Source organism: Triturus cristatus, chromosome 4_1, assembly GCF_964204655.1.
Source record: "Triturus cristatus chromosome 4_1, aTriCri1.1, whole genome shotgun sequence".
NCBI lineage: Eukaryota > Metazoa > Chordata > Amphibia > Caudata > Salamandridae > Triturus > Triturus cristatus.
The window spans coordinates 1017940665-1017952962 of NC_140585.1; the positions used below are offsets into that span (position 1 = coordinate 1017940665).

The following is a 12298-nucleotide window of genomic DNA, read 5'->3' on the forward strand; positions in this document are numbered from 1 at the left end:
TGAGTCCCTTGCTCACTTTGCCACTGGATTCAAGCAAGCCTGGCTGAAGACGGCTGAAATGCCAGAAGCCGGTCCTAGGAAGCTTGTTTCCGGTCCAGGGAAGGCATGGCTTGGCAGTTCGGGCTGGACTGTTCCCATGAGGCACAGGGTCGGACTGATTTGCATATGGCCATGTCTGAACTGGGGTGGCAGAGTGGGCTAAAGAACGGTGATGGATCAAACCTAGATCTGTTGACTGGGTGTGAGTGTTTGATTGGTTCTGATGCTCCGTCCATCACCACCCCCTTTTGTACCGCTTTGTTTGCCATACGTTGGCAGGGTATGCTCAGACGTGAGTCCCTTGCTCACTTTGCCACTGGATTCAATCAAGCCTGGCTGAAGACGGCTGAAATGCCAGAAACTGGTCCTAGGAAGCTTGTTTCCGGTCCAGGGAAGGCATGGCTTGGCAGTTCGGGCTGGACTGTTCCCATGAGGCACAGGGTCAGACTGATTTGCATATGGCCATGTCTGAACTGGGGTGGCAGAGTGGGCTAAAGAACGGTGATGGATCAAACCCAGATCTGTTGACTGGGTGTGAGTGTTTGATTGGTTCTGATGCTCCGTCCATCACCACCCCCTTTTGAGTCCCTCCCATCAGCAACAGCCTGAGAGTACAGCCCGGGCCTCCTAGAGGACCTGCGGCAGCACTTGCGCCACTGGGTCCCACAGAGTGTGGGAGCAATGGCTCAATAGACATGCGGTATTCACAGACCACTATGCCAGGCTGGGGAAAGAAAACAAATTCTTCCACAAGGGTAAGGTATTTTGGGTCAACCGGAGTGGGACACTGGCGGCGGGCAATCGTCCTATCACAGGTGCCCCTGTGTTGGGTTTGGAGCAACTCCCCAAAAGGATATCAGAGAGGGCATCATTGAACAGGAGTAATGGTTCAGATGTAGAGACTCCCCATTGCAGTACCACTGTTAAGATGTGAGCCTTGACTTTTACAGAGGGCAACTGAACGTCAACGACCTCATCCACCCTCTGCACCACTATTTCGTATGAGGCTCCCTCCTCTGTAGCCATGCTATGGGGAGAAAGCATACCAATATCTGGAGAAGTATCCAGTTCATTAGCTTCACCTGGTTTCTCACACCAGTCCATGCTAGTGTCTTCCTCAGATGGCTGGTATTCTCCAGGATCCAGCGACCCTCCTATTCATCCCGAGTCCCAAAAAAGGTACTAGGGCTCAGGCCCTGATATAGGAGGCAGGGCTCCTGATGGCAGCGGAGTTGGTGTCAGGGGACGCTCATCTGGTTTCATATCGAGTCGGGGATCACAATGGAAATGCTGCGGCCAATGGGCAGAGCCAGGAGAATCGACATCGGGACCAGGGTTGGGAAAGGGCGAGTTGGTACGACTAGCCCCAGTCTGGACCCAGAAATGGATCCACAGGAGTCTACTGGACCCTGGGCCACTGGCACAGAACTAGAAGGGTCCCCTCTGACCCCACGGGGCCCGAAGGTGCACTGGTGGGGTTAGGCCATCCAAATATGAGGCACATGGCCACATAGAACTGTTTTAATTGGGCGGGGTCGCTCCTACTTCTGGAAAGTTAGGGAGGCACTTAGTCAGCCAGGCGCAGGCTCTATCGAGCAGCCATGCTTTTAATATTGACTCTCCTCCTTCATCTCGTCGGCTGATGAGAAGTCGAAGTTCTCTTTGACTTCTTTTCGTTGTGCCTCGACTTACCTGAGAGTCCCAAGGACTTGGAATGGGATGATGACCTCTGACTCCGCGAGGGATCCAGGGACCTTCCTTTTGACTGGGACCTCAATTTACGCAAAGTCACATGCCGGGCCACCATGACTTTAGGGACCGCTCTCTGAAAGCCTTTGGGTTCAAGGCACAGCAATCGGAGCACGACTTTAGGTCAACTCCACACACCATAGGCAGACAAGGTGCGGGTCCATCACCGACATCGGGCAATGACAGGCTCCACAGGGCTTGAATCCTGTCCTCCTAGATTATATCTTCCTAACACACCAGGAGGCAATCCTCCAAAACACACAGCAAAATGTCTCAAAAATCCAGTCAAACAGTGACTGAGAGGTAGCTCTTCTCCAGATCAGCACTGGCTGGCGCAGAAAGAAAAGAATCGACGTCAGCATATTTAGGTGCCTCCTATATAGGTGCTTTGGACATTACTTCCGGCATGGACGATGCCGACGACGCACGCAGAGCTGATTGATGCCACCTACCAGTGCGCAGGGGTACTACTCACACAAACGCTTCCGGATCCAGTCTGACTGCTGGGAAATTTAAAGGTAAGGAATCTGTGGCTCGAAGGTTCTATAAGATTGAACATTTTAAAACACTTTGTAAATCTGAAGGAATTTGCAAATGGAGGGTAAAAATTAAATTGATATCCTTACTTTAATTTGTCCAAGTACTGCAAAGGGAATCTAGTGTAGACAACCGGTGGCTCAATTGAAGCACTTGTCTGCACTGATAAAAAGGGGACGTGCATTAGGAGGAAAAAAGGCTAAGTGATACACTAAAGTCCAGCATATTGCTTTACCTGTTAGAAGCAATACAAAAGTTTGAAAAGCTCCAACCTTTAATTACAATTACATTTTGTTGCATTTTTTTGACTGTGAATTAAATAAAATATTTCATTCTGTATATTGATGTTTTAAGTATCTATTTTTACTTTATTGTTTAGGGTTGTTTTGAGGTGCAAAGCGTAGACATTGTTTTGGGGTGTCCCAAGCTCCAGTAGCGAATCAGTGATGGTCCACAGAAGTAAAAAGGTTAAGAATCGGTGCCCTAAGCAGTTAAGAATGAGCAAGACAGTGGTACGGCTTACGCATAGAGGCAGGTGCTGAGCCTCCTCCTCTGCGTGTCTGAAAGGACCACAGGAGCAAGCTGACCCTGACACACAGTAACTCCCCTTTGGAGTTCCTAACCCCTCAGAATTTTCTGCAATGCTACTTGATATTTACCCTAGACCTTTAGCCAATCATTAGTACCAAGAAGATAGAAGAGTACCTCTTCACAGGCTCCCTTTAGGAAATTTTGTAGGAAAGAGCTAGAACTAGCTCTGTTTAGTACAAAGAAAGCAAAACGAAGTTGTTCACAAAACCCATGTCCAGCCCCTAAACCAACATAATGGCCATTCCCCATGAACACATCCTCCCATAGTACAAGACGTATGTAACCTGGATGTCATCATTGATCATATGTTTTCTTTCTATGTTTACATCTCTGGCAGGAATTTACCAGAAAAAGATATGTACAATTATGAGAAAGCAGCTCATTGATGGTACTAGGCTCAGCACATGGTGAGGCGGTAGGCTTTAGTGCCAGTGTTAGTGCGTGGGAAGGCATCTTACCCTTCACTGCCCAAATCGCATCAGTGATTGACGTAAGGGGGTGTTCTGCAACTTGCCCTAAGGGCTCATCTTCAAGGACGGCTGTTAAGGGCATTAAAGCTTGCAGGGGAAGGAGGATGTCAAGCATGGGGCTCAAAACATATGTGTAAGATTCCATATCTCTGAAGATGTAGACATGGCTAGCCTTATATGCAAACATTCCAAGATGGTGGCTTTTCCACCGAAGTTCCCTATCTGACAGACAGCTTATTGGTTTCCTGTGGTGTCATTTCCTTTTCAGACCATACATAAGGAGGTACCTTGTTTTAGTTGCGTTCTTTGCCCACTTGTTACAATTTTTGTCCTTGATTTTTTGGTCTATTTGTAGCTGTGTCGCTGCTTGGATTCTTGTTCGAGAAGATCTAGATTGGGATCTTTCTCAACCCTTGTTCGGGATTGTTTAGGGGCCTTGTGTTCCACTGCCCTGCTTTCCAACATCTGCATTCATTCTTAATCTTCAAACAGGGACTGCCAAGATTGCCAGAGTGGGTGTTTTATGCTCTGGGTGTTTTTTCCCTTCTAACCGAGACCCTTTATAGTAAACACTTGCCACCGTTCACAGGAACACTAAATGGAGGATTGCACTGTGTCTGCTGGGAGAGGCCAGCCTCTCCTCTGGAAATCAAGGAGGAAGCCAGATAGACCTTCACAGCATCCAGTACTAGACACTATGTACGAAATACATCAAAACATAGATCTCTTAAGCGTCCTCATTCCAAACTTGAGAAACTCATCCAGTCCCAATGTTATTCTTGGTGTTCTGATAGTTGTAGTTATGCATTTAAGCAGGGTAAAAAGAACGAACGCTTCACCAGAATGCATAGAGCCTTCTTGCTTTCAATTAGTCTCTATCTCGACGTCCCATGGAACCTGACAAACTATGCACCCACAGTCTTGACCTATCAAGTCATACTAACCTGACACTAAATCCTCCACCAGTGGCCATAAAGACAACTTATGCAATTCAAAGCTGTATGCTTACTACACAAAACTCTGCACAAATCAGGCCCCCTATACACTGGTAACAGGATTCTTAAACAAACCTCAGCTGGCCCTCCATGATAAGAAGTTGACTATGACTCACCTCATACTCAACACCAGAGGAGGCAAGACACTAGCACTTCCAAGGTCAACACTATAGAACTTAGTTTCCACAGAAGGGCAGCACAGTAGATAAACAAGCTTCTAAAATCCTTTTCTCGGGCAAAGAACATCACATCAAAGCAGGAGAATATCCCACTCCTCACCTATGTGATGTCAAAAGTCCTGCACTCGGAAGTGCGATTAAGACCCAAGACAAGGCTATGCCGGCACTTAAACTTTTGAGTCATAACTATGGAATTGAGAAGTTTTGCTATGTAAAACTTGTGAAGAATTCTCAACTGAAACTATAGGAAAATGTGCAAGAGTCCAAATCTTAGCAGAAACTTACTTTCAGAGGGAACATGTTATGAGGACTGTTGCTGTTGAAAGGTCCCACTGAAGAAAGGAGGTGTACGCAGTCATAACAAGTTGCCCAAGTGAGGTGTATTATAAAAAGTGTCTGGAGCACCACAGGCGCTTGCGCCCGGTTTCTGTGCCCCCGGGCACTTTGGTATTATGGACGGGGTTATAGGCAGATGCTTGTGGGGCCCGCTCTGTAATGCAGATCATGCAAGTGTGCATTCTGAACCGCTGTGATCCCAAGGGGAGGCTTTCCCTTTGTACCCATGCCATACGGCACACAGGCGCAGCGGAAGGAAGGAAGATAGGCCGCTTCATTCATTTTGCACTTGCACTCTCAACAGCACATTCACTGTCATAGGGTGCAATGCCCCAGTGTGCGCTCAGCACACTGAGGTAAGGGTGCACCGCAGTGCAGTGCACACTCGTGACAGTGTCCCGGGGTGTATGTTACAAGACAGACTCTGGGACCCTGACAGTAAATCTGCCAATTACCCAATATCTCATCTATACCCGATTGTTCACCAGGCTGGATAAGTCCGCCTCGCTCTATCTGACTCAACGATACTGAGACGCAAGGTCTCTATTATAATAATATTGTGAGCGGATATTTGCTCTAAGTGCTGTTTACTTCCAAGGGCTCCTGGAGTTTATGTATATACTCCTAGCTACACAGAATAAGTCAATATATGCACAAAGGACAAAGCTACAGTTTACAAAGCGTGACACGCAGTCAAATATGTGCATCCCGCGGCTTTCTACATCTTTTATGCGGAGGGAAGGAACTCTTCCTCCCCAAATGAAATTGCTTCCGCATATGAAAGTATGTGACATGTATATGTTGCGTGTTTTGAATTCCAGACTCTTTAAAGACCTTTTACTAGTCTTAAACCATATTTTTAACAGAATGATTCATCTATGCCTACAAAACATTGAAAGATAATATCACATGACTATGTAAATAACGAGGGCTATTATTAAGGGACTAGAAACATTCCACAGCCTTGGATAACAAGCATTTACAATGCAACGGTCTCGGCATTGTTAAAGTTAGAGCTATTGGCATTGCTCATGACATTATTTTTGTTTGGCCATATTGTGCTATGACAAAGACTTACATCTGTCGTCCTGAGATTTAGTACTTCAAATAGTACATCAGCCCCAGAGAATCATGTTTCAAAATCCTCAAATCGCAGTCATGTGGCCTCTTTGGCCTTTATGTACTTGTAGTCATTATGTAGTTATGAGATAAGGGAGGCTCAGCGGGTGGCAATGACGAGGAGAGTGACACTGGCTGTAGCGCCAGGACAGGGGGTCACAGATAACATGTGAAACCCATAAACACTATTATAACGCTTTCTGAGCGTTCTATTCTGCGCTGCAAAGAGAACTACAGTGTGTCCAAGGGGGCAGAAACGGCGCAGAACAAAGACATGAGGAAGGTGCAAGCTTTAATGCAGGAAATAATAAAAGGGAACTAAGAAGAGAAGATGTGAGTGTGAGGGGGTACGGGATCTAATAAGGGGATATGAGGAAGGTACAGGAACTACTCTGGCGGTAAGAGGAGGGAGCTGCTGGGAAGAGGTACGAGGATGGGGGCAAGGCCTACTGAAAAGAAAAATGAGTAGGGTTTAGAACTACCAAGAGGACAGATTCACAGTGCTGGCAAGAACTGCTGAAAAGAGACGAAGCACGAAGAGCAGTAACTACTCGGACGAGTGATGAGAGAAAGGGACAGAGAGGGGGACAGTAGATGATGCTGAGAGGAAAGTGGCAGTGAGGAGGTGTAGTTACTGTTGAGAGGAAAGGCAGAGAGGGGTAGAGCAGAAACTGCTGAGGACGCGAAAATCGATAGACAAGTAAAACTACTGCTGAGACGAGGGGATGCACGGGAAACAAGAGAAAGGAGCAGCTAAGGAGAATGGAAGACTAGAAAGAATAACAAGAGATGCAAAGAAGAAAGGGGAGAGAAGTTGGTAAGGCGAGGGGGTATTGAGGGGCAGAGAACGGAACGAGAAGGCAAAAGCGGCTGGAGAAAAAAGAAGGGGACAGAGGGCGGCCGACTAAAGAAAAGGGACAGAGGAATAGGGCAGGAACTGCTGATTAAAGTGAGGGGACAGAGAATGGGACAGGGTCGGCAGATTAAAGGGAAAGCGCAGAGACTAGGACATGCTTGTCAAATAAAAGAGAAAGCACAGTGAAGGGGACAGAGAAGGGGGCGGGAGCGGATGATTAATGCGAATGATTTTAATACTGAACATAGGGACAGAAACAGAAGCAAAAGTGCTTGTGCTTAAGGTGATCACACACAAAAAAGATGTATATGGAAATAATTAAGAAGCAACATCTAAGCAATCACAGAGAGAACGCGTTTTTGGTTTTAACCCATGCCTAAAAGCACCGCCAAATGAGCCTAAAAACTGAGGCAAGAAGAGCGTCACCGCCGCTTAGTCATTTGCACCCTTTGCACACGCATTTTTTTTCACTTCCTTCAATTACTCGTGATCACAACGAGCACCAAACACGTTTGTTTCCACACCAATACTGCGCCGTGAAATCATTTACCTAAGTCGTGTCTTGTACTCTGTGATATCCTGTAGCATCAGTTGTATTTCACCAGGCTGTGGCATGAAGAGCAGGGGCGAGTGTAGGCGGAGGGGGCATCACATGTTGCAGACAGTGGTTTAAACAGGGGGCAGGCAGCCTGGAACCCCGCCGCCTTTCTCCGAGGCGAAGCAGAAATGCCTTGGAGAAAGGCAGCGGCGGTTTCGGATTCGGGGGCGTGTTTTTCTTTTCTCTCCTCTTGCCATTGGCTGGAGGAGATAATGAGAAAAGTAGCAAAAAACACGCCCCCGAATCCGAAAAGGACGGGGCCTGTTCGGAGAGACAAACCTCTTCTCCAATGGCTGGCCAGCATTCAAGAGGCCAGCCAATGGAGAAGAGGGGAGAAGAGGGGCGGGTTCAAGCCCCTCTTCTCCAAGTCATTAAATCTCGCGACCGAGACTGCGCAAGCGCAGCCTTCGCTAGCCGAGACCTAAAAAGTACTTGCTTAGCTCATGGTTGTTTGTTTTTGAACATTAGTTTTCCCGAATAGTGGGGATGTTTTCTACCCCCTCAGTTATGTCACTTGGGGGCCGATTACGATGACGGAGGGACCGCCACCACTAGCCGTGCGGTGGCGGTCCCTCCGCCATCTGACTCCCATTTCCCCCGCCACATAAGGATGGAGGGGGGAATCGCTTTGCGACCCCAGCGGTCGAAAAGACCGCCCTCCACACTTGCGCAACACGCAATTGTCACGATTGTCTGGCGGAGCGGTCAGCATGGGTAAAATGGTGGCGGTGATTACAATGCTGGGGCCAGTCAGCCTTTCCTTGGCGTTGGAACCGCCAGGGAAAGGCTGGCGGAGGCTATGTTGGGGGGCCCGTTGCGGGCTCCCTCTATGGGGGGGAGGGTGTATGTGCACTGGGTATCCCCCTACATTTCCATGCACAAGGTGGCAGGCACCGCGTGATGCCTGCCACGTTGTGCAGGGAAATGCACAACATGCGATTATTAACACCGCGGCGGTGCTGCAGCCAGCAGCACCGTCCGCAATGTTGAATCGCTGGATGCGCCCGCCACCGTGACAGTTGCATCGTGATTTCGAGAGCAGGACCGCCGCCCTACTGGCAGGCGGTCCTATTACCGCTATGATGGCGGGCGGACTCAAGTCCGCCCGCCATTGTAATCGGCCCCTAAGTTCTATTCACCAGTTGTCCCTTAGAACAGAAGCCAAACAACAAAACAATAAATAAACAGAACAGCACATATAAATAAGTCACAGTTACAGCATACCATAGAAGTGTTCAAGACATTAAAAAGGGCCTCTGCTGTATTTCCCAGATCGTGCACTCCTTCCATCTACAGCTAATTTACACGGAGCACACGTTGAACCAATAATCCCTAGACCCCATGGGCTCTAAGCTGCCGTTCCATCAAATCACTATTCTTATAAAATCAAGTAAAAAATATGTTCATTAATATTGTATATTTTGGCCTGTCATTGGGCCGCACCTATTACACAATAGGGCATGCTCGATAGGATTCATGAAATACAGGTACACAGGCTGGCTCAACCACAGGATATTCATTTAATTCAGATTTCGGGCAAATGAACCAGCAACTGTATTCAGCTAAGGTAGTCATGCCTGGCACGTTCGCACGAGTCACTGAAAGGGGTAAAAAGACCTCTCAATGATGCGCACGATGCACGCTTTCTGTCTCGCATTATGTCCTCACTTAAGAAGACCCCTTCATTCCTCCACAACAAACCACCACAGAGTGGGCGCACTCTTCCCTTTGGCCCTGTGTGAAGTCTGCCTGCACACTCGAAGGACAGCCAGCGAGAGGCACTCACCCAGAGGGCTGGCTCTCGAACTCCTCGGCCCACTGCTCCTGGATGTCCTCGGTGGACAGGTCCACGTCCCGAGTTGTGGCAAAGTTGAACTCGCTGCCTTCTGTGCCATGGAAGTAAATGGCGTTGCCGTCTGACTGGCAGCTATGCTGTAACGAGAGAGAAATACAGTCTGTTAAATTCAGTTCAGCGGAGGGAACACTGGGGTCTTTGCCCCCTAATCACAGGAGGAAACGGAAGTGACATCCTCGGCCCCTTATGATATCATAGGAACTAACATTACATTGCATATTTCCCCGACAGTATCACAAGAAATAACACCAGACTGCGTTTGCGCCTGATGAACACACGTCATTGAATAACAAAGTAAATTTATAATTTTTCAGAAGAAGGTTAAAACAATGAATAAATAAGTATAGAGTCGTAGCCCCCCTGCTAAGCTTTCGCAATGCCCCTGCCGTCAACTACAGTGCTACTAAACTGATGCCCTGGTACGTCCATAAAGGGAAGGCAAAAATGTGCACACATTTCCAATTTCATGGGTTCAAGAAACTCAGACGACACCTTATCTGCGATGACGTCTCACAGAAACTGGTGCCACAAGTGGAACTACAGGGGTTGCAAGTGTCTACAGTTCACCCAAGGATGAGGACTTTGCATACTTGAGAAGGCAGACTTTGCCCTGTGCTGACTTATCAGCTCAAGAGAATACACTTTTCTAATACACAATAACCTGCATATCTGAACCCGGACCGGGTAGGCGAAGCCGGACCCAGTGGAGGCACGGGTAAAACGCCGTCCAGAGGTGGGAGGCCCACGCCCCGCCCCCATTTGCATGACGGCTAGGCTGGCAGGGGCCAGGAATGGCCCCTCTTCAGGCAAGGCGAGCCCCCCCAATCAAGGGGCGAACTAGCTAGGGCGAGGTGGATAAAAGGGGGCTAAGGGCCCGAATAAGCACATTCATCCCCCCCTCGCAACAGGAAGGAGAAGAATTCCACCCACCCACACCTAAGATTCTGGCGTCGCAGCCGAAAGGTTAGAGGGGTAGCGGACTCAAACTCAACAAAAATTAGTCAAAGAGAAAGCTTACTAGAAGATTGATGGAAGGCTCTCACAGTGTCCTTGGGATACCTCACGGCAGGGGCACTGAGGGAGCCATGGGGCGGCGTACCGCCATAGAAAGAGTAGATGTGTTGCTCCCACAGGACCCTTGAGATGCCTCACGGCAGGGGTACAGAGGGAGAAGATGGCAAGGACTCAGCCTCGAAAGGTACAGTAGATGCTCAAGTGCTGTCCTTGGGATGCCACACAGCAGGGACTCCTGGGAGAAGGAAGGGCCCACGGAAGGGCTACAGGGCGAGCGGGATGGCACTTGCGGCCCGGGCAAGTCCAGACGGGCACCCTCCATATCGGTAGCAAGCTGAAGCCTAGACCCGTGAATCATACGCCCAGAAAAGGGGCCCCTTTCCTACCAGGAGATTGAGGCGGCTGGATCCATAATGCAAGAAAAAGTTTAAGGAACAATAGAAGTAAATAAATAACATGGACAATAAATGTGTATGTGACCATGAACAATTGAAATGTACAAAGTTATGTTTGATGAATAAACTATGACCTTTTCAGGCAACCGAGAATTTGTCAGTGGTGATTTAAGGTAAAAGCGCGCAGTTGGTGGTAACGGGCAAGGGGAGCGAAGCGGGACAACTCGCTGCCTGGAGGGGGTTTCCCTGTTATTATTTCTTTTACATAATCATAGCCATGCTGTGGCTAAAGACCATACATCAGCTGAATGTGCAAGCATAGTCTGTATACTGAAGAAGAGCATGAAAGAGGTCTGGAAGAGCACATAGTAGCAATGGAAATGGTACTTACACAAACATTGGTATATGCGACATTAAACTGTTTTTTATTTCTTTTAGATAATATCTAACTAGTTTCTCATACAAGACCAAAACAAACCCCTCCAATTCACAGGAAGACTGATGAAGTTCCCCACGCATGACGTGCCACTTATATGTGTTAGACAGACACATCATATTTCCACTTATATTACGATTCATCCACGCATCTGTGACCTTTTTCGTACTGAACTGGAACCATCAAATCACGTTGTACGGTGCGATACATGCTGACTGCTGTCCCTGATAGTGGTACTTCACATTTCATCATAATCCATGGAAACCACACGCAGCGCCATCACCGATCTTAATTCTTTGCCCTCTCTACTTTTCCAATAATCTTTGTGTCACTGAACCACCTGAAGGAATCCTTGTCATACCATATTCAGGACATCAACACAGCAACAAAATGTTTTACTTGTTTACAACACTCGCTATGTAGAACTGTGAAGGCCTGGCTATGATTCTTAAAAAGTACAGGTGCTTTCAGTCAGGTTGGATGAGGTATCTGTCAGATTTCACCCTGGATTTGTGCATGTCCACACTGAAAAAACAAACACACACACACTCTCTCTCTCTTCTCTGCCTTAAAACTTGGTTAGTTTGAAAACTGTTATGTTTTAAGTACCCCTAACAACCCACACTCCTCTCTCTTTCCACTGCATCTTAAAACCCCCTTGTCCTGCTTCTCATAATGTATTTTAGCAAGATATCCCATCATGATTGCTGAGAAATCTGAAGCTTACACACACATACACCCCACACACAATCTGGCTGACTAAACTACGCCCCTGGAGATGACCATCTAGATGTCATCTAGTTCTCTGTAGTGAGGGAGAAAAAAATAAATGAGAAAACAAATAGTGTAATCTGAGTGGAGGTCTTAATAGAAGACAAATATGAATGGAATGCTGCATAAGGAGGTAGTTTAATGTGGGAAAGGATATGATCCTGGGGTGACAACCACAGATAAATTGGAGTTTTATATAGCGCGAACTAGACCTGAAGATATCAGGTATCAGAGCGCTTTACATGAGCACCAATTTCGTTACAGATGGACACATTTTTTGTTAGGCACAGGGAGATTAAGTGATTTGCCCAAAATTACAGGATGTTGAGCGTCGTTGCGGAGACTCGAACCCGGTTCC

The 12298-nt window shown here is 47.6% G+C and overlaps 1 protein-coding gene across 1 annotated transcript in view; it reads right to left on the reverse strand.

The window, feature by feature from the left end:
* Nucleotides 1–12298, reverse strand: part of RELN (reelin) — a 1440257-nt gene that overhangs the window by 673183 nt on the left and 754776 nt on the right. The window contains exon 11 of the mRNA XM_085653954.1: nucleotides 9256–9401. Coding sequence (XP_085510080.1) covers nucleotides 9256–9401 — 146 coding nt within the window. The remainder of the gene's footprint in view (nucleotides 1–9255; nucleotides 9402–12298) is intronic.